This window comes from Hyperolius riggenbachi, chromosome 1 (genome assembly GCF_040937935.1).
Source record: "Hyperolius riggenbachi isolate aHypRig1 chromosome 1, aHypRig1.pri, whole genome shotgun sequence".
NCBI lineage: Eukaryota > Metazoa > Chordata > Amphibia > Anura > Hyperoliidae > Hyperolius > Hyperolius riggenbachi.
The window spans coordinates 501,489,100-501,512,776 of record NC_090646.1 but is presented as its reverse complement, the minus strand read 5'-3'; the positions used below and the strand labels follow the sequence as shown (position 1 = coordinate 501,512,776).

At 42.6% G+C, this 23,677-nt stretch overlaps 1 protein-coding gene and 1 long non-coding RNA gene across 3 annotated transcripts in view; one reads left to right on the top strand and one right to left on the bottom strand.

Annotated features, from left to right (window-relative positions):
- SFSWAP (splicing factor SWAP) overlaps positions 1-23,677 on the top strand; it is a 209,272-nt gene that overhangs the window by 60,481 nt on the left and 125,114 nt on the right. For both annotated transcript variants that reach the window (XM_068243455.1, XM_068243456.1), the window contains 3 exons: positions 3,921-4,146; positions 13,859-13,990; positions 14,688-14,781. In XM_068243455.1, the coding sequence (XP_068099556.1) occupies positions 3,921-4,146; positions 13,859-13,990; positions 14,688-14,781 (452 nt within the window). The remainder of the gene's footprint in view (positions 1-3,920; positions 4,147-13,858; positions 13,991-14,687; positions 14,782-23,677) is intronic.
- LOC137523983 (uncharacterized) lies at positions 14,610-18,458 on the bottom strand. Its single transcript, XR_011022597.1, has 3 exons — positions 18,371-18,458; positions 17,256-17,531; positions 14,610-14,726 (listed from the first exon to the last, which is right to left on the bottom strand). It is a non-coding gene; the product is annotated as an uncharacterized lncRNA (long non-coding RNA).

The following is a 23,677-nucleotide window of genomic DNA, read 5'->3' as shown; positions in this document are numbered from 1 at the left end:
TTACAGTGGCAGTGAAGTCACACTCATAACACAGTGCGACTATTCACCACTGTAGGATTGCGAACTTATCGCAATGCAATGTTTACAGTGTGAAAGTATCCTAAAAGTTCATGAGACAGGTGACTGGGTCACTGCTGACTGGATATTATGGATACATTTCCTAACCATTGTTAGATGGAAGACTGCGATTGAGCCTTACCCATCCAGTCTATGCTACATAACTGATATTGGTTGGAATCAATAACAACATCCCTGGACAACACTGTTTGGCTACTTCAATCATTCTGTTTGTTGTGCTCTGAGGAGAATATTCTTAAAGTTTGCTTAAAATAATATGCAAAATCGGCTGTAATTTTCGCTCTTGCAGGATTGAACTTCTGTTTGAATTTGCATGAACGGCCTTGAGCTTACTGCATGTTGCAGGATGCTAATTTCAGGGTCTAATCAGGTAGAGTTTCATGTTGGTGATTTGAGAGTGCAAATGTAGTTTAAAGTACACCTGAACTGAGAGGAATATGGGTGTTGACATATTTCCTTTTTCAACAATGCAGATTGCCTGGATGTCCTGCTGAGTCTGTTTCGGTGCCCATAGACCTAAAGATTATGGGCAGATTCGACAGACAATTTTTCTCTAATCGAATCTGATTAGAGATAAATCTGTCTCTTGACAATTCTGCCCATACGCTACAGGCCGATTTCTGTCCGATCTCGAGGGAATCGCCTGAGCCTGCTGCCCCCGCGCCGCGGCTGCCCCCCCCCCCCCCCCCCAAATGAATAAATGTGCCTCCCTTGTGCATTTATACGTTATCTGACTGTCCTGTTGCAGCCTCCGCGCGGTGTCCTTTAACCTCCGGGTGGCTATCCGTACACGCTACTGGCGCCTAGCATCTGAGGTCAGACATTATGCGCAGACGCTAGGTGCCAGTAGCGTGTACGGAGAGCCGCCCAGAGGTTATGGAACACTGCAAAGAGGCTGCAACAGGACAGGTAACGTATAAATGCACACGGGGGGGGGGGGCACATTTATTCATTGCGGGCTGGGGTTTTGTCATCTAGTCGCTTGCTCGGAAATCACCGCCCTACCACCATGCACCCGACCAACAACTTCGGCCCGACATCTTGCAGCATGCGCGATAGACAAAGCAACAAATTTCTGTCCCGAAATTGGTCACTTTTGACAGTCAGGCATGCACTGGGTGTTAATGACTTTCATCCAATTTGATTATAATCGAATTGGATGGTCGATTGGCTGCCAAGTCGCCTGATGTATGAGCACCTTAAGCCATGGATCCTGAACAAGTACTGTATGTCAATCATGTGTTTCTGACTGAAGTCTGACAGGATTAGCTGTATGCTTGTTTCAGGTGTGTGATTTAGACACTACTGTAGCCAAAAAGACCAGCAGGACTGCCAGGCAATTTAGATTGTTTAAAAGAAAAAAAATGGCAGCCTTTCACTTCAGGTTCCCTTTAAATTTGTCAGCGATTTGTTTTTTTAATGTAATTCATTTCACCGATTTTGGTGAAGAGGTACGTTTTTTTTTTTTAAGTAATGGAAAATGTCTGAAGTGTGAGCCAACGTGTCTGTTTATTGTCAGTTCTAATTCCTGATTCCTCTTAGCGGTTTTTGTTTGCAGCCACAGCTTTCAGGTTCTTGTTATATGTAAAATCTCCCAAATCCTGTGACCAGTAATATTACACTTGGAGCCATTCGCATCTTTCTAATATATTTTTAGAAAGGAACAAGAAGTGTAAGCAGCTATTTCCTAGACATCTCATTTGTTTCTGTTGCATTGAGGCAGGCTTTGACTTTTATTATGACACCGTAGATGGAATAATCACACAGATGCCTGTGGTTGATTCTAAGGATTTAGTATATTTTTCCTTAAAAACCATTCTGCATTAAAATAACTTTCACAATCTGTGTATATATCAGCCAAGAGAATTTAAATAGTCTGAGTCATTTAGCGCCATTACTCCTGGGTTTAAAGTGAATGAATTGGCAATAACGGATATGTTTGAAAAGCTCGAAAGAAACGACCATGCTGGATAATTTCTGTTCAAATGCTTGAGGCAGCTGACCTGTTCTCTGTAAATTGCATTGAAAATAGAGTTTCTGAAACAGTCCCTTTACTGTTCTAGTACTTGACTCCAGGAATACAAATAAGATCTGAAATGGTGAAAGGAATGTGTGCAGGTCAGTTGGTTTAGAGTAAAAACACACACGCACACACTTTCTGTATAGTGTTGTGGTACCAATGCAGATACAACCAAGTCAGGATCCTTTTTGAAAAGGCCTCTAACAAGAAAGAAGGCTCTCTTCCTAACAGCACATTTTAGAAGATATCTTGCATGAACAAAATCTGCCGGCCATACATTATGGCCAGATCAACCATTAGGTAGATGCATCTCTGATCGAATTTGATCGGTTGCATGACCACATACTGCACAGTGCTGGGCCGCCACACCTCAACCAAACCCCGCCACCCCCCTTATGAGTGTGTCTCCCACTGGTACAGCATGTGCCAATGTCACGTGAAACAGGCACACTTGTTTATGGCGGACACCTGTGGAGGCCAGAAGGCATGTCATCAGATAGGTGAGCCTTCACAGGCACAAGGGGAAATCCTGGCTGCGGTCGGTCATCTCAATATCCAATGCCGCTACCACTGCCCGCCTGATTGAGCCCTTGCAACCGAGATTTTTCCACAATTCCCTATCGTTCCCCACAACTGATTTTGGCCATAAATCTATTGAAAGACCTTTCGGTTGGCCCTGTTGCGATACCAATTCTCTGTTATTCGATAACATTAATTTTCTTCAGCGGAAGTTATACACTTACAGGTATTTTACACTACAAATCGCAAAACAGAGGCCCATATGTAATTAACTTTTTCTCCTGTTTTTTTCCTGAAGGATTATTTTTCCATCTTTTAACTTTTCAGCACTTTGCTATTTAAAAAGTAATAAAGTAGATGAAAAAGTACTATCTAAATTAAGAATTGTTTCGCTTACTGGTGGTTTAAAAGGCATTTTATTGAAAGGGTGTTAAAAAAAAAAAAAAAAAAAATCACCTAGAAAAAAAGTAAATTGCATATGGGCCACAATGTCTTACAAATTAAGATTTATTTTTTTTTTTTTTTACATTTTATAAAATGATTTTCCAGCATTTAATACAAATCCACACTAGTGGCATCACTCCCAATGTCACTGTACTATTGCTTTGCTAATTGTCAACGATCAGCAAGCACCCTGAAGCTCTGCTAGTGTGAGCTTATACATTACTGATTTTGCCCATATTTCCATAGCGCACTCACTCACTCACTCTGCACCCCTCTGCCCACATAGTGATGACATGCCCCACCCACCTTTCAGGCTTTAGCTAGCCTGTACATAATGTCAGGATGTGGACATAGATGAACTCTGCATTCAGGGCAAGATCCATTCTATCTGGCTGCTGGTAGATTTACATGGAGATTGCTATTCTGGAATACTGCACTTATAAGTATTGGGTAACTCATGGCACTAAGTATAGTCAGTACCCTGTGTGAAACTCTCTACTCTTGATTGTTTCCCTAACTAGTGACTACAAGGTTCCTGTGCAAGAACAAAAAAAAAAACAGGACACTTTCTGTAAATATTTATGCACTTTTTTTTTTTTCGTTTAAAAAGATGCACTAAAGATGGTTAAATAGAATTGGGTTAAGGATTCCAGTCGATCTTGTAACTGTGATGGTCCAGTTTAGGGCGTGGAATAAATCATGAATATACAGGGTTCAGCAAATGGCCCTGTCTACATGGTTTGCTCAGTGTCGTGTTGACATGAGTATTTTAAAAGACAAATCTGCTGAATAGTTTCTCATTTTATAAATGCACGTATACATTTTCATTGTTTAAATTTGCATTTGTTTTTCTTTTCAGCAACTGTGACCTCTACATACTACAGTTATTACATGCTGCCTGATGGGACATACTGTCTTGCACCTCCTCCACCAGGAATGGATCCCAGTGCCTGTTATAGCTCATTCCCCCCACCTGAAAGCACACCGGATACAAAAGAAGTTACTGTAGCTGGTGCACAGCCCACTATTCTGCCATCTCTAAGCAGTGCTGACAGTGTTATGCCTGTGGATCCAGTTGCCACAAGGTAAAGACTCCTACAATGAAATGACAGCATAGTTAGAATGCCACTTCCTTTCCAGTCAGTATTGCTACTACTGTTTCCTGAAGTAGAATCTAATGCTGGGTACACACTATGAGATTTTCTGGTCGATTTACTGTCAGATCGATTATTTCCAACATGTTCGATTTGCTTTTCGATCGTTTTCCGAGCATTTTCCGATCGATTTCCGTGCACTGTAATAGGAAATCGATCGGAAAATGCTCGGAAAATGATTGAAAAGCAAATCGAACATGTTGGAAATAATCGATCTGACAGTAAATCGACCAGAAAATCTCATAGTGTGTACCCAGCATTAGGCAGGGAACACGCTTAGTAGAATCGCGTGTTTTCTCCATAGCTCGCTGTGTTCCCTGCCTTAAACCTAAGTATTTTGTGGTGCACTATTTAAAGTTAAAGCCGAATTAGTTTCAATTTCCTTTTTCCAGTACATTTGCCACACTTGTGTGATCACTAAGAAAATGTTTTTGGTGGCTAAAATGGCAAATTCTTAGTTTCGCTTTTTCCCTGGAGCTGCATAATATAAATAAGTGAGCTCCTGCAGTGAGGAATTTGTTGTAGGATCTATTAAAAGCAGGCCTTTTTTTTTTTTTTTTCTGCCTTCTGAGAAGTGTCTGTGTGACAGCCATACTGCTTGTGACAGAAAGCTCTGCTTTCCACCCTATAAACTTACCGTATATTCCGGCATATAAGACGACCCCCTAACTTTTCTAGTTAAAATATAGAGTTTAGGATATACTCGCTGTATAAGACTACCCCTCTTCCAACACACACCAAATTAAAAAAAAAAAAAAAAATCATATACTGGTGCTGTGTATGAACAGTTACTGGTGCTGTACTGTATGTGTTACCCAGTATATGCATTGGTCAACTCTCCTTAACCTCCTTAAAGCTGAGCTCGTGGTATGTTGCGCAGGAGGAGTTCTCAGGCCCTAGTGGGCCGATTTGCATAATTTTTTTTTGTTACACGCAGCTACCACTTTGCTAGCTGCGTGTAACTTCCGCTCGCCGCCGATCCGCCGCCGTGCAACCCCCCCCCCCTCCCCGACCCCTTGCGCAGCCTGGCCAATCGGTGCCAGGCAGCGCTGAGGGGTGGATCGGGACTCCCTCTGACGTCAATGACGTCATTCCGCCCGGTCGCCATGGCGATCGGAGAAGCCCAGCAGGAAATCCCGTTCTGAACGGGATTTCCTGCTTACTCTGATCGCCGAAGGCGATCGGAGTGGGTGGGGGGATGCCGCTGGGCAGCGGCTATCATGTAGCGAGCCCAGGGCTCGCTACATGATTTAAAAACTAAAAAATTTTTTAAAAAGTGCTGCGCCCCCTCCTGGGCGATCTTATTGTATCGCCCAGAGGGTTAAGTAGACTGGTCAGCTCTCCTTGTGTACCTGTTTATCAGAGTGGTATGGAAGAATAGATTGCGCTCCCTCAGCTGGGAGATCTGAGAGGCGGTAACAGGATAGGGCGTATCACCCGGCATCAGTGACACCCGGCGTATAAGACGACCCCCAACTTTTCAGAAGATTTTCAAGGGTTAAAAAGTAGTCTTATACGCAGGAATATACAGTAATTTGTGAAAAGGTGGAAAAACATGCTTTTATTATAATTGAAAACTGTGTTGAAGGTTGAGACAGCACCCATGTATAGGAGATGGTGTGCCCAGGCAGTCAGCTCTCCACACCACCAGAGCCGTCAATGCAGAAACCAAGTCGTGCAGGCACCACCGATGTAAATATAACTTCTTTTATTGATCACATCAGATACAGCAGAGGATACAACGACAGACCGCTGTTTCGAGCAATGTAGCTCTTTATCAAGTTGTCAAAACACTGCATAAGATCATCAAACATCACACACACTTATATAGTATCTATAGACCAATGAGAGTGCAGCACCAGAGCCCTCCAATCAGAGACCGCCATGTCAAAGGTGGACCTGATGGGGAACTGAATAGAGAGGGAAAAACCTCCCCTTTTCGTTTTAAAAACATCAATGCACCATACACATACATCCCATATATATCCCACTTACGCGGATCGATAGCGCTAATCATACCTCTACTGATGCCAGTACTGTTTGTCAGATATATCACTCGTAGTCAGCTAAAAAGCCAGAGGACAGAGTCAGCCAATCAGTAGGCAATACCTCGAAAAGTTCCGCCTCTTCGCTACGTAGTATGCGGACAGGAACTATACGAAACTGTACCGAAGCCGCTGACCAATCAGCGGCAAGACGCCCCTTCGTGACGTATGCGGAACTATATCCGCATGAATAAACGTCACGGGAATTAAATCAATGAATATACGTCACGCGTGCTAGACCAATGGGAGTACCCGCCCAACGGCACTAGTAGTAACTCTAAGAGCGTGGCGTATGCGGCCTATATCGCAGCCAATCAACGCTCCCCCAGAGGTAAACATACCGCCTCCCATGTTGCTATGGGGATTAGTGTGCCACCATAAATTAAAGTGCCATCCTTCAAGTATACTGGCTGTATATCCCCGGAATGGCAGGTTGCAGACGAACACCTGTCCATCCGCCCCTTACCAGCCCGGGGCACACAGTCACATATAAGCTGACAATAATAGGCATTAGGATTATGGGATACATGTGTAAAGTTTGTTAAAAAGACTTTAATGAAAAATTATATAAAAGGTTACTACTAAAACATAGTCCATGATCAGAGTAACCCCAGTACTACACTCAATTAAAATCAAGATTAAAAAATTGAAAGCCCCCCACTTGGTAACTACACACTCAACCAATGGAGAACGACAGATCGTAGTCTAAATTGAGACCTCCAAAGCCCAATACCCCCAATTTACGTATCCAGAAAGCTTCTCGTCTAGAAAGTTCTTTTTCTCTATCCCGTCCCGCCCCCCACCCGATGGGAACCCCATCGATAACTTGTACCTTTTGACTCTTGACTCTCCTTGGCCCTCTCGTCTCCCGTAGAGTATGTGCAGGATAGCCTCTAGATTCAAATTTTTTTCTCATTCTACCTAATTGCTGGTGCTGGCCCTGCTTGTCTGAAACAATTCTAGACACTCTTTTAAACTGGCTTCCTGGTATAGAATCTTTTATTTGTTGTGGGTGAAAAGAACATTTTGATTGTAATTCAACTTTTGTTATTTACATGTTGAAGTGTCCCTGTGGTCTAGCCTATGTGGGTAAAACCACTAAGGCTCTTAAAGTGCGATTGTCTGCACATAAATCTACTATAAGGACCAGGGACACTTCACATGTAGTGGCAAGACATTTTACTGAGGCAGGACATGGAGTATCACAGCTAAAGGTACAAGTTATCGATGGGGTTCCCATCGGGTGGGGGGCGGGACGGGATAGAGAAAAAGAACTTTCTAGACGAGAAGCTTTCTGGATACGTAAATTGGGGGTATTGGGCTTTGGAGGTCTCAATTTAGACTACGATCTGTCGTTCTCCATTGGTTGAGTGTGTAGTTACCAAGTGGGGGGCTTTCAATTTTTTAATCTTGATTTTAATTGAGTGTAGTACTGGGGTTACTCTGATCATGGACTATGTTTTAGTAGTAACCTTTTATATAATTTTTCATTAAAGTCTTTTTAACAAACTTTACACATGTATCCCATAATCCTAATGCCTATTATTGTCAGCTTATATGTGACTGTGTGCCCCGGGCTGGTAAGGGGCGGATGGACAGGTGTTCGTCTGCAACCTGCCATTCCGGGGATATACAGCCAGTATACTTGAAGGATGGCACTTTAATTTATGGTGGCACACTAATCCCCATAGCAACATGGGAGGCGGTATGTTTACCTCTGGGGGAGCGTTGATTGGCTGCGATATAGGCCGCATACGCCACGCTCTTAGAGTTACTACTAGTGCCGTTGGGCGGGTACTCCCATTGGTCTAGCACGCGTGACGTATATTCATTGATTTAATTCCCGTGACGTTTATTCATGCGGATATAGTTCCGCATACGTCACGAAGGGGCGTCTTGCCGCTGATTGGTCAGCGGCTTCGGTACAGTTACGTATAGTTCCTTTTCCGCATACTACGTAGCGAAGAGGCGGAACTTTTCGAGGTATTGCCTACTGATTGGCTGACTCTGTCCTCTGGCTTTTTAGCTGACTACGAGTGATATATCTGACAAACAGTACTGGCATCAGTAGAGGTATGATTAGCGCTATCGATCCGCGTAAGTGGGATATATATGGGATGTATGTGTATGGTGCATTGATGTTTTTAAAACGAAAAGGGGAGGTTTTTCCCTCTCTATTCAGTTCCCCATCAGGTCCACCTTTGACATGGCGGTCTCTGATTGGAGGGCTCTGGTGCTGCACTCTCATTGGTCTATAGATACTATATAAGTGTGTGTGATGTTTGATGATCTTATGCAGTGTTTTGACAACTTGATAAAGAGCTACATTGCTCGAAACAGCGGTCTGTCGTTGTATCCTCTGCTGTATCTGATGTGATCAATAAAAGAAGTTATATTTACATCGGTGGTGCCTGCACGACTTGGTTTATGCTTTTATTATAATTATGCCAAACTGTAAGTCTGCTTTATAGGAGTTCCCACTCATGTATATTTAAATCATGATGATTTTCTCTAGCATCACTTATACCGTAAGAGTACAAGAATCCAGGGAAAATGAAGAAATACTGCCTGACTTTGCCGGTTTTTTGAGTATACAATGCCCATTCTTCCCGATTCACATGATTTTTTTTTTCTTCAATGTGCTAGAAGCTATGCATAGGCATAACAAGAGAAGGTAAGTACAATTTCAGAGAGTGAGTTATCCAGGCTGGTGCAGTGAAACATGAACCAGTTGCCCTGCTTTAAAAACAAACTTATCCTTTTAACTACTCTAGTTTTGCACTTGTCTTGATAAATCTTCCCCTCCATTTATAAAACCGTAGGTACTTATCCGTTAGCCGGGCGCATCCGGCAGGTGGCGACAAAACTCCACCAGAGTTACATCTTTCCCTACTATCCATGGCGGCCTGGAGGGGGAATAGTAATTAGCGCCACCTGCCGGATGTGCCCGGCTAACGGATAAGTACCAAACCGTATTATACTGTTGTCAATAGCCACAATGTCCTTACATTATAAGACTGTCACATGTGCATACAGAGACTGACAAGGAAAAAAAAGCTTTGAAAAGGAACAAATTAGCTGTTTTCATAAACTTTTTGCAGCCTTTCTGTTTTATTTGAAGGTAATCTTTGCAGTTTTAGATGAAACTATCAGGAATGATTGTTTGGAGCAAGAGAAATCTAGCTTGTGCATAGCTCAACCTTGATGCAGGTAGAAACAGTTTATGACCCAGACCTGAATCTCGCTCTGTAAAACGATTGATACAGATTTGCTTTAAACTAAGGTCTGGCACACAAGGACTGCTAAATGTGCAGCCATGTACAGCCATCTGAATATAACATTCAGCAACTAGTGTCAGCAGAGCATTGAGTATAAATGTTTTGTGATATGGAGGGATGACAAACAAGGGGTGATGCTTGGCACCACATTGTTTCTGGGAAAGAGGTTGTGGGCAGTATAGAAAATGGTCAGACACAGCTCGACAGATACTTGTAGAGGCATACTATGGTTGACCAGCCTAACCATAAATTGTTTTTTTATAGCCAGCTTTCATACTACTTCAGTTCAGTATGATCAGTATACTGGCTGTTGATACTAGGGATAGTCCATGACATGCAAATAATTCCAAGTTGATCCAGATTTATGCAGCTTGAAAATGACCCAATCGCGTTTTACCTTGGCGAGAACTATCAATTTAGAGAGACAACCCCAATTCTCTAAGTAGAAAATGAATAGATACAAGTAAATATACATTTTCTATTGAATTATCCAATGCATAGCCATTAAAAGCAAAATGAGTAGGGGGCCAGATATGGCACTCAATAGGAAGATAGATACATACATACATACATACACATACATACAGTGATGTGAAAAACTATTTGCCCCCTTCCTGATTTCTTATTCTTTTGCATGTTTGTCACACGTAAATGTTTCTGCTCATCAAAAACCGTTAACTATTAGTCAAAGATAACATAATTGAACACATAATGCAGCTTTAAATGATGGTGTTTATTATTTAGTGAGAGAAAAAAACTCAAAACCTACATGGCCCTGTGTGAAAAAGAAATTGCCCCCTGAACCTAATAACTGGTTGGGCCACCCTTATCAGCAATAACTGCAATCAAGCGTTTGCGATAACTTGCAACAAGTCTTTTACAGCGCTCTGGAGGAATTTTGGCCCACTCATCTTTGCAGAATTGTTGTAATTCAGCTTTATTTGAGGGTTTTCTAGCATGAACCGTCTTTTTAAGATCATGCCACAACATCTCAATAGGATTCAGGTCAGGACTTTGACTAGGCCACTCCAAAGTCTTCATTTTGTTTTTCTTCAGCCATTCAGAGGTGGATTTGCTGGTGTGTTTTGGGTCATTGTCCTGCTGCAGCACCCAAGATCGCTTCAGCTTGAGTTGACGAACAGATGGCCGGACATTCTCCTTCAGGATTTTTTGGTAGACAGTAGAATTCATAGTTCTATCTATCACAGCAAGCCTTCCAGGTCCTGAAGCAGCAAAACAACCCCAGACCATCACACTACCACCACCATATTTTACTGTTGGTATGATGTTCTTTTGCTGAAATGCTGTGTTATTTCTACACCAGATGTAACGGGACACGCACCTTCCAAAAAGTTCAACTTTTGTCTCGTCTGTCCACAAGGTATTTTCCCAAAAGTCTTGGCAATCATTAAGACGAGCCTTAATGTTCTTTTTGCTTAAAAGTGGTTTGCGCCTTGGATATCTGCCATGCAGACCGTTTTTGCCCAGTCTCTTTCTTATGGTATAGATGTGAACACTGACCTTAATTGAGGCAAGTGAGGCCTGCAGTTCTTTAGATGTTGTCCTGGGGTCTTTTGTGGCCTCTCGGATGAGTTTTCTCTGCGTTCTTGGGGTAATTTTGGTCGGCCGGCCACTCCTGGGAAGGTTCATCACTGTTCCATGTTTTTGCCATTTGTGGATAATGGCTCTCACTGTGGTTCGCTGGAGTCACAAAGCTTTAGAAATGGCTTTATAACCTTTACCAGACTGATAGATCTCAATTACTTTTGTTTTCATTTGTTCCTGAATTTCTTTGGATCTTGGCATGATGTCTAGCTTTTGAGGTGCTTTTGGTCTACTTCTCTGTGTCAGCTCCTATTTAAGTAATTTCTTGATTGAAACAGGTGTGGCAGTAATTGAAACAGGTGTGGCAGTAATCGGGCCTGGGGGTGACTACAGAAATTGAACTGTGATAAACCACAGTTAAGTTATTTTTCGGGGGCAATCACTTTTTCACACAGGGCCATGTAGATTTGGAGGTTTTTTTTTCCTCACTAAATAATAAAAGCCATCATTTAAAACTGCATTTTGTGTTCAATTATGTTATCTTTGACTAATAGTTAACGTTTTTGATGAGCAGAAATATTTACATGTGACAAACATGCAAAAGAATAAGAAATCAGGAAGGGGGCAAATAGTTTTTCACATCACTGTACATACATACCTTTAGCCAGTTGCTTTACTTTGTAATGCAGTTATATAATGGGTGGGTAGAGGATTTCAATGAACTAAAAACATATACAGGGTATACAAAAACATGGAGCGCTCCATAGTACATTAACATAAAAACTTCTTTATTCCGCAATGTAAAAGTTATACTTACAAAATGTCTGTTAAAAGTTCGCTTATCAGCGGCAAGCCCCTCCGCTTAACTCCCCGGCGGCTAAGACACTCGCACTGTGGCCAGCAGCGCGGTCCGATGGTTTCCGTAGCTCGTCTCTAGGGGGGTGAGCGTGGCTCACTCTGGACGTGCTTGTAGCGTCATTACGCGTTTCGGCGCTCTGCGCCTTCGTCAGATGACGCTACAAGCTGGTTCATGAAACTCTGTAGGATTCTCGAAGGCTGTTGTCCATTTGAATATGAAATTTTATTTTGCTTTTTATATATTTTTTTATTTTTTATTTTTACACCTGTTCATATACAGTATGTAAGATCGCTCTTTGTATGCCTCTACTGTATTATGGTTTTAGTAACAAATAAGAGCTAGAGATGCTACACCATCTATGAAGCCGCATTTTATTGTTATTTATCCAGGTTTGCCTCTTATTGAAATCACTTTCCTGATGTGATAATATTTTAGCTTGAAATATGTTTCCCAAAATGAGATGTAAATAGTTCTGAAGTTTTTGACAAACGTGGTATTCTTATGAGCATGAACTGTTCGTTGAATGTATGGGATAACTAAGTCTGCTATGGTCACGAAGATATGACATAATAACGGAGATATGCATACAAGTATCATCATGTATATGTAAACTGCGGAGATATGTAGGACGTATGTTGCACTTTCTTCTTTTTTGTTATATAGATATGTTGTCAAGTAATTTAAACGGTTTATGTAGTTACTAATGCGCGCACGGAGGTCAGCAGAGCGGCTCTGATACCATAATACACAAGCCGGCGGAGGGTTGCCTAGCTACAAATCATCCCTCCCACTCTCCACCACAGCGCGCCTCCCATTCGCCGTCTAGGTGTTGCCATGACTACAGAGGCACACAGCTAGATAAGAGGCGTGATCCAGCTTGTAGCGTCATCTGACGAAGGCGCAGAGCGCCGAAACGCGTAATGACGCTACAAGCACGTCCAGAGTGAGCCACGCACCCCCCTAGAGACGAGCTACGGAAACCATCGGACCGCGCTGCTGGCCACAGTGCGAGTGTCTTAGCCGCCGGGGAGTTAAGCGGAGGGGCTTGCCGCTGATAAGCGAACTTTTAACAGACATTTTGTAAGTATAACTTTTACATTGCGGAATAAAGAAGTTTTTATGTTAATGCACTATGGAGCGCTCCATGTTTTTGTCTTAAAGTTGCACACACCCCTGAGAGTGGAGCAGAACCGTGCATTGGAACATAAAGACAGCCAGGATTTGTGGAACTGGTTGGAGACCAGGATTCGAGCGCAGGGGTTATTTGTGGATTGCGTATAACCACTGCAAGTAAAACAAGTGCAATGTGCTAATTAATTCACATGCACTGTAGAATATATAAAGTGCCTGTGTTCAAACAGTTTATCCAGCCATGTGCTGTGCTGTAAAAAGTGCAATTGTATAAGTCTTTAAAGTGCTTAGTAAGATCAAAGAATTTCCTCCTTGGTGAGAAATGATTGGTCTGTTACAAGCTGCATAGATATGCATATTGAATTTACATAATTGTACATCAACTCAGAATGATTTGAATCTCATTGCATAGCCCCTAGTTGGTACAAACGATCTTGGTGATGTTTGCTTGCCATCATTTCTAAAACCATTTGGTTTCTATTGTCAGGAAAAAGCAGAGCATGCGTAGGTTTGTATGCATGAATCATAATCACACATGCCCAGTACCTTAGTATATTAGACACCCTCTTGTCATATATGTTTAGAGGGACCCAGCACTGGATAAGAGGTGGTGGGAGGAGAAGAAATATCTGGACTATCCAGAGGCTTTCTACTACTGAGGTAAGTATCCGCTTTTATCTTAAAAATTGGCTTCAGGTTGTTTTTTTTTTAAGTCTACTGTATATACAAACTGTGAAGACTTTATTTAATGCTTTTGTTTCTGTGTTTTTTTTTTTTATATATAGTGCTCTTGCCCCTGTTGTTGCAATTATTCCTCCTCCTCCAGACATACAGCCTGTAATTGATAAGCTTGCCCAGTACGTGGCACGAAATGGGATTAAATTTGAGACCAGTGTTCGCGCAAAGAATGATGCAAGGTTAGTTTCCTGGGTGCATCCTGTGTATTTTCTCTTTCATTGGTCACATCCTTTCAGTTAAAGAGAATCTGTACTGTGAAAATCTTACATAAATAAAAGTATCAGCCTGTTTTTAGTCTTCTCCTAGCCCCCTCTGTGACATTTTCACTGCTACTGCTGCTTTCTTGGTGATAAAATCACCGTTTTATTCATTGTTTTTGTAAACAATGAAGATGGCCGCCAAACAGGAAATACATCATCAGAGCAGGTGTCGGGGGTCCTCTCAATTGTGACTTCACTGCTGTAATATTTCTCCCACTTGTTGCCTTGGCTGCTTATCTGGGCTTCGAACTGATCTTTCTGCAGTCATAGCTGTTCACAAGGTCACAGACACGCTGGCTGTGACTCATACACACAGCACACACACAGAGCCTATAGGGGGCGTGGGGTAGGTGTGCATAACTTCTCCTTATCACATTCCTCTCTGGGCTGACAAGGCTCCACAAAGGAAAGATTCAATTTGTTACAGAGACAGTGCAACTATAAAAGGCTGCAGTAAGCCAGACCACATTAGAACAGGTATAGGAACTTATAAGATAGAAGAAATGAGGCTGAAAATTTTGTTACAGAATCTCTTTAATACAATTACTTACAAGTGGGCTTTATTGGTTGGCTGCTGTTTCTCATCACTTTTTTATTCTCTCTTCTTTTTCTGTAGGTTTGAGTTTCTGCAGCCTTGGCATCAGTATTATCCATACTATGAATTTAAGAAGCATTTTTTCATGCAAAAAGAAGGAATTGTTGTTTCTCAGGTAGAAATTCTTGTTCCTTAGATATGTGTTTTATTTGTGTAGTTACAGAACAGTATTTGAAGGCTTGTGGTTGTCAACGCTCATTAAAGTGCACCTGAGATGGCAGGTAGTGCAGTATTTTATACTTACCTGAGGCTTCATCCAGCCCCATGTGGTCTGTGGGCTGCCGTCCCCGGCCACTCTGTTCTCCCATGGTCCCCTCCGCTACTTTGGCCAGTTGGGCTCCTCTACAAATGCCCAGCCTCGCGCATACACCCCGTTGTTCTTCGGTGGCTGGGAGTAGTCTGGGACAAATTAGCGGAGGTGACCACAGGAGAATAGAGTGGCTGTGGAAGATGGTGAGGGAGCCCACTGACCACATGGGGCTGGAGGAAGTATAAATGCTGCACTACATGCCATCTCATTTTTCTCTTAAAGAAGACCTAAACTCAGAACTTCCTCCCTGCTCTAAAAGATAAGCAACGGCATAATAACCTTTAAAGAAAACATTTCTTCAAAACAACCTTTAGAACTCATAAAGAGAACCTGCAGTGTTTACTTCCAGGGAGCACATAAAGGGTTCATCTCCAGTGCATACATATTAGCCCAAAACAGTGAGGGGTTGCTACCACTTGTGCCAGACCATGTGCAGCCAGTGAGAGCTGATGGTCCGGCTGTAGCCCGGGCCTTATGCACTCGTATCAACCTGCCCAGGATTATAGTGGACTGCACAGAAGTGTGGTTTCGATTAATGTATCGGATCTCACGGATCCGTTGCAGCGCCAGCGCGACAAGTGTGAACATCTCTTATTTATAAACTAAGAGCCGTTCACTGTGCATCTGAGAACAGACAAAAAAAATGTCCGTTCCTCCGCACAAGTGGGAACAGAGCCTGACAACCTGGCACAGTTCAGACTAAGCTGACAGCCCTGATTTACACTTGCTGATAAGGCCTAATTAGACAGGCTGTTCACAGGGTGAATTTTTCAGCAACTACCGTATATTCCGGCGTATAAGACGTCTTTTTAACCCCTGAAAATATTCTCCAAAGCGGGGGGTCATCTTATACGCCGGGTGTCAGTTGCGGGGGTGTCAGTATTTGTTCCAGGCAGAGCTTTAAATTACGTACCGAGTGCTGCCAGCAGCCTTGGCGGTCCTCTCGTGTCCTGGGTCCCCCTATTTCCTCCACTGTCCCCCTGCATCACCCATGCCTGTGTCCCGTGTTTGAAAAATCCGTATCCATTGAAAGCTGCAAACCGGAAAGCATCTTGCGAGCAGCCGCTCGCGTGGGTAACAGCGCTGCTTCCTGGTTCTGGGTCACCTGACTGGTGACTACGCACGCATCACCAGTCAGGTGACCCGGAACCAGGAAGCTGCCCTGTTACCCACGCGAGCAGCTGCTCGCAAGATGCTTTCCGGTTTGCAGCTTTCAATGGATATGGATTTTTCAAACACGGGACACAGGCATGGGTGATGCAGGGGGACAGTGGAGGAAATGTGAGGACCCAGGACACGAGAGGACCGCCAAGGCTGCTGGAGGACATAGTGGGACCCAGAGAGAGGACCTTTCCACCAAGACTGCTGTTCCCGGTATGTAATTTAAAGCTCTGCCTGGCACAAATACTGACACCCAGTTCTATCAAAAGCACAGCCCAATCTCTTTTCCCTCTCCTGGATGATTTGTTATCCCAGTGCTATGTTCTTTACCATTTTGAGGATGGAGGAGCAATGTTTTGCAGAGGGGTAGTCTAATACGGCGAGTATATCTCAAACTCTATATTTTAACTGGAAAAGTTGGGGGTCGTCTTATACGCCCAGTCGTCTTATACGCCGGAATATACGGTATATAGGTCTTCCTTGTCTGCTATGCAAGAGTTTCAGTCCATTATAAAGAGCACTTGTTGCCACTTTATACTTTACTAGCATACCCAAGCCCGTTTAAAAACGGGCTCTAGGGTCTGTTTCTCACTGCCGCATGTTACTGCACATGTGCGCGCAACCGCCGTTCATGCGTGCACCCGTATCACACGTGCGCGCACCCATATCACACGTGCGCGCACCCATATGACTGGAGGTACAGTACGTGGTTTATGTCTTTGCCAGAAGAGGAATATGAGTGAGTGGAAATAATGCCTTTCTGACTGGAGGTCAGGAGATTTAAAACTGCCTTTGTGCTTAACTGATTGCCGAAGAACCAACCCCTGTCTCTTTAAATGTGCAAGCATTTGGTATTATTTGGTAAACTGCAGTAGTTATAAATCTGTAAAGAAACCCATTGCTATAGCAGCTTGTTTGCAAACTGACTGATTTGTTATAAATGGGTTTCTGCATGATCATTATTCTATTGACTGTTGTGTCAGTCAGGAGAAAAAGGAAGCCACAATTCTTGTCCTTGCTTTATTCTAGCTCTGCATCATAAATCATTTAAAGCAGCAGGGTCAGCCCAAAAAAGAAAAGAAAATGTATATAAGTAGATAACTAACTGTTCTACTTACATAACAGATGTATTGTACTGTCCGCGTTTCTTTTCCTGGCATTTGCCATCTTGGTTCCCACTGACTGAAGCCAATCCTGATGTCCTTTCCTCCCTCACTTTTTTTTTTCTCCTAGAAACTGCACAGTCCTAGCCAGCTTGCTTTGTAAACACATGAGAGCAAAGGCATAGATCGTATTTCAGCAGCAGTGAACTGCCCTCAGCCAATCAGTGAGGAGCAGGAATGTGGGTGGGGAGATAAGCTTCCTTCATCAGCAATGTACCAAATAGAGCTGGTCTGAATAAGATAAGATTTATTAGAGCAGAAACTTTTCTGAATAGATTGGAGTGCATGCAATGCAGAGTGAGATTCCAGGCTGCATAATGAACACCGTACAGTGGGTAAATGGAATTTGATCTTGTGGTTGACAATCCCTCTTTAACCCACAGAGACCCAAATATAGAAAAAAAACTTCAAAAAATGTTTTCAACCTTTCAAGCCTTATAGGAGGCTTGTGATGCCTAAATCGGTGTTTTTTTTTTTTTTATTTTGACATTTTAGTAACTTTTTGGGAGGATGTTGTAAAATTGCAACGCTGGGCTTATAGAGTAGCAGAACTTCAATAGTATCACTCACACTCTGAACACGTAAGGAACAATTAAAAGTTATTTTTTACTTTACAGTTTATAAAGACCTACATTAGTTCATGTATATGCACAATAACAACAGTATAATAAAGAAAAAAAATGTATTATCAATTTAATACAAAAAAATGAGTATCATATAAAAAAAAAAACACTGGATCCAGACTATGGCCTCGATTCATCAAGTGTTACCGAACGATTTACCGAGCATTCGGTAATTTAGCGCAAGCATGTAGCGGAAGTTAGTATTCATGAATTACATCGCATGTCAATATCGTGCGTGCGGTAATTGTGCGGTAAATTTTCCGAAACTAGTATTCAAGAAGCAGAAAGGGGGCATGTCAGGGCGGTAAATTCCAAGTGCAGTATCGCCTGCACTGCCCTGTCGTTATTTATGTTTCTGCTGTCGGTGTATTTAACAGGAACCTGTACTGAGTAAAATGATTTAAAATAAACACATGACGTAGCTGCAAATGAATATTACATCCTTACCTTTCCTCTCAGAAGCTCACCGTTTTCTTCTTACAGTGATCCCTTCAAGTTCTAACAAGATTGTCAGGACTGAAATATACCAGTTGCTGTCAGTTATATATCAGTTATAGATCAGCTGCTGTCAGTTACAACTGACTGTGCAAGGTAATGTCCATGTTTCTCTGGCGCAAGTGGGCAATATTAGAGTTTAACAGTGTGCTGACCAGGAAGCTGTTATGTGGTAATGGCCTTTTGGCCCATAAATTTACTCTAAAGGCTCTATACAGTAGATAGAGACGTACCCAAGTTAAACAAATTAGCTAACTGCCAGCACCTAACCACAGGTAAACACAAACTCTAATTAAAATAGCTGTTAAAGAACAGGTGGTAACAGGTGATAACAGTTGATACAACAGGGCACAAAAAAGGTTAGGAAGTCTGCCAGCAGGACCCTGTGATGTACAAATTGGGTGCCTGTTCATAGTGGATGCATCAAACAATGAAAAATGTCATCAATTACCATATGTATTGGCAGGTCTGAGGGCTGCAGGAGATGGGCATTTGTGGAAGTTCCAATGACTTTTCTGTCAGGCAGGAACAGCCAGGTTTGGTATTAAGGCCTGGTGCACACCAAAAACCGCTAGCAGATCCGCAAAACGCTAGCGTTTTTTTAAACGCTTTTTCTTATTTTTATGAAGCGTTTCACCTAGTGTTTTGCGTTTTTGGGTAGCGTTATTGGAGTAGTAGATTTCATATATTGTTACAGTAAAGCTTTTACTGAACAGCTTCTGTAACAAAAACGCCTGAAAAAACGATCTGAACTGGTGTTTTTCAGAGCGGTTTGCGTGTTTCCTATACTTAACATTGGAGGCAGAAACGCCTCCGCAATCCAAAAAATGCCTCAGCCCGGGAGTATGCGTTTCTGCAAAATGCCTCCCGCTCTGATGTGAACCACCCCATTGAAATACATTACCCACGCGTTTCCACAGCCGCAAGCGGCTGTAAAAAATGCGAGAAAACCCGCTGGGCATACACGGCTCGATACCCCCTTATCAATCGAGCCGCTGATGGCTCAATTGATAATATCCGGCGTGTCCGAACACTGCGGGGATCGATTCCGCGCTCGATACCCGCGGCCGGACAATAGCGGCGAATCAAGCGGGAGATAAGCGCCGGCGGGGACGAGCGGGAATCGATCCGGGTGCACGTGCAGACGAGCAGGGACGCGGCGGGAGTCGATCCGGCGGCTAATCGGTCGCCAGATCGACCCGTGTATGCCCAGCATTAGTCCATGTTTCATGTTTCAACTTCACACTTTCCATTCCACAACTCTTATCAGGTAGACCTATTATTCAATTAGTCATGCAAACACTTCCATCCTCGCCTCAAAGAAAACGATCACCTTCTCAAATTTACTGTACAGACAAAATCTTGCTACCACTGCGACCCACTGTTGTAAAATTACAACATAGAAATAACCAGCTCTAAATCTCTCAATATCAGTATATTTGATGTCACAAAATCTGCATGATCTACACATGTTAATTATCACAGAAAAAAATATTTCAAACTTTTTATTTGAGTCTTGATGTATCCCGTCCAAAACAACAAGATGATATACTGCAAAGCAGGCAACAGGGTTGTATGACTTCATGGCCAGATAAACAGACCTATTTATACATCCAATTATCCAATAGTGTTGCAGAACTGAACAATAGGTCCTATTAGTAATGTACATGAGGTTTTAAAAAGTAGAGAATGGGGGAGGGAATTTTTTTTTTTTTTTTTTTTTTTTTTTTTTTAGCCTTATATGTGATGTTGTAATATTACAACACTGGGTCTCTGCGCGTTAAGGCAAACCTAAAATGAGGGATATGGAAGCTGATATATTTATTTCCTGCTAAGCAGTACCAGTTGCCTGTCAGTTCTGCTGATCTCTTTGGCTGCAGTGGTGCCTGAATCACACACCTTGAAACAAGCATGCAGCTAATCCAGTCATAAACGACTGATCTGCATGATTGTTCAGGCCCTGTGACTAAAAGTATTAGATGATCAGCAGGACAGCCAGGCAATTTAAAGCCGACCTGAACTCAGGACTTCCTCTTTGCTAAAGATACACAACAGTATAAAAATGTTTAACAACAAACATTTTTGTTACAGCTGATACAAATCCTGCAATAAATCTGCAGTGTGTCTACTTCTTGCTTTCATGGAAGCAGACATATTGTTAACTGCCTGTGCTTTCAAATGAGCTTATCTGCCATCTCTGCCGTGGCAGTCAGGTGACCCAGGGGAGAAGTCAAATTACAACTTGTGATTAGACACAAATGAGGGGGAATTAAACAGGTTAAACACTCTAAATACATACATTTATCTGTTTTCCTTCTGTCCTGTGCAAGAGTTCAGGTCCAAGAAAATAAATAGGTCAGCCTCTATATCCCTCTCAACTCCTGTGCCCTAAGGGCCCGTTTCCACTATTGCGTTGCGGAATCGCCGGCGAATCACCGCAGGCAAAATTGCATGCGGGTGCGATTCCGCATGCGTTTTTGCCGCGATTTCGCATAGGTCAGGGTATATGCGATTTTAACCATGTCACTGCCTGTGTGACTTAACATGGGTACCTATGCGAAATCGCATGCGAATTCACGGCAAAAACCGCATGGGGAAAACACATGAGATTTTCCTATTAACTACATTACGTGCGATTCGCCTGCATTCCACACGCAAGCGAATTCTGAGGGCTCTGCCTTGCAGAAAAATCCTGCACAGAAAAACGCACAGCAAAACTGACAAGTGGAAACAGGCCCATCCACTTGTATTGGCTATGCGAATCCGCATGCGGGCAACGCATGCGGTTTCGCGATAGTGGAAACGGGCCCTAATACGTGTCCTCCTTTCTGGAAGAAGCATTCTTTATGTGGGTGTACCAATCACATTGGTTTCATGCTTTGCTTGCTCCTGCAGAGTGCATCTATAAAATGTGACAATCCTGCAGCTTGCACTGTTTTATGCTGATGTCAGACATTTCTGTCCTAGCAGACTATCTGGGGAAAAAAAATATCTCTAAACTGATGCATGTTGCGCTGACATATTCCAGTACTTTGATCCAACCCCAGTTACAGCTGCAGGTTTTGGCACAGAAATCGTGTTCGGAAATCGCTGCTTCTTTCTACACTTCTGGGCCCTGTACTCTGTATTGATTTATCACAGCAGCCATAAAATAAATCCTTTCTTTGTCATGGAATAGCAAAATTGATAGCACAGTATGGTAGTATTAAGGCATTAAATTAACTGATCTTCAGCACCTGAGACTAAGATTTTGCTATCTGCAAGGACCCCGAAAGCCTGGGACCCCCACTGTTGGCACTTTGTGACGGATTGCGAAGCACAGGCGATTTTACCGCAACTCCCGCAGTGACTGCGATTTGGCCTTGCATTCCCTCAATGCCATTGTTCCGGGATTGCTCCAAAAATGCTGCAGTGCAATAGCTGAGTGCGCTGCACTGAAATGACCCTCACAGGGTTCCACTTCCATAACGCTTTGCGGATCACCTAACGCTACTGAAGCGCTGCTAGTGGCTCCCAGGCACTACTCAGTCCTAGCTTAACTTCATTGTTTTGTGGCATTGCAGTAAACTGTCAAGGAGTCCATGTGCCCGATCTGTGAATTTACATCTTTATCTGTAATTCGCTTTATTTTAGTTTCACTACTGATTTTCATTGGGTGCTATTCAGACAACCATCTGCAGTACATGTTGACTAGTTAGCTCTGTGTCATTGTTTGCCAGATGTTGCTCCATCATTTGTCACATTTAAAGCGAATCCGAGATGAAAAACTAACTATAACAAGTAACTTGTCTATATATCTTATCTAAAGTTTAGATAGTTTGCACAGCAAATCCTGCTGCAAACCGCTTCAATAGAATGATTATTTCTTCCTGTGATACAATCACAGCAGCCATGTTGTTTGTAAACATTACACACAGGCAAGCTTATCTGCATATTCAGCACTCAGGCTGGGAAGAAAACCTAATCCCCCTCCTCCCCTCTGCCTCTGAAATCTCTGGCTAGTAATACCTCCCCCTCCTCCTGCCCAGACTGAGCTCCCATGAGCCCTTGCTACTGCCAAGGCTCTCTGAAAAATGGTGGGCGAAGCTTGTTTAGTTTATAGGGAATTCGAGTATTAAAACAAAAACAAAAATGTATTTGGCTTGAGGAATGCCCTATAAACAATAGGAAAGGAACACAATTATGCAATGAGTAAAAGTTCATCTCGGATCCACTTTGACTGGTTGATGTAGACAGTTCAACAACTCGAACATGGGAATCCAAGTTTCATTTGATTCCTGTACATGCAAATAAATGAAACCATCCACATGGGTGACTGTGGGCAACAGTCACTAAGTGGTGAACACCCATGCAGTTACCGTACAGCTCTCATGCAAGATCTGTCAGGTAGGTAGATGTGCTATATTGCATTCAGCATCCTCCCATCAATGCCACATACAGTACAAGTGGCGGACAGGCACTAAGTCCACAGTCTATTCAAATGAACTAGGCCATACAGGCTTTGTGTCGAACAAAATATGCCCCATATAATACCATATTTCCAAACTGGTAGCAGTCAGTCAAAATGGCCATCTTCCAAATGTCCAGTGGAAAATGTGCAAACTAACAAAATCACTTGTGTCATGTTCCCTTTGGTATGTTTCTATGAGCTGTAGTGTGTTTATCCACCCAAAAGGCAATCCACAGTTCCAGAGCCCTGCAGTGTTATACCAAAATCAGGGAATCTTGATGTAAGCTGAATCTTATATTCTACCAAGTGCTATTGTGTAATGTTAAGTGTTTAGTGAATAGTTGACAATGACCTACCAATGCAAATACTTTTTTTGTGTTGTGTTCCATAATTTGATTTGTTGGAGCACTTAAAACAGTGGTGCTTTGTCAAAACCCTGTGCTAGTGCTATATCCCCCCTCAGAAGCTGTCTTGTAATCAGCTGTATAGCTCACGATATATAGTATAAGTATGAGGGAGCAGTAAAGAGTGAAGAGGGCAATGGATATCTTTAACCACTTCCCAACTGAGGGGTTTTACCCCCTGACCACCAGAGCAATTTTCACCTTTCAGCGCTCCTTCCATTCATTCGTCTATAATTTTATCATTACTTATCGCAATGAAATGAACTATATCGTTTTTTTCGCCACCAATTAGGCTTTCTTTAGGTGGGACATTATGCCAAGAATAATTTTATTCTAAATGTGTTTTAATGGGAAAATAGGAAAAAATGTGGGAAAAAATTTATTATTTTTCAGTTTTTCGGCCTT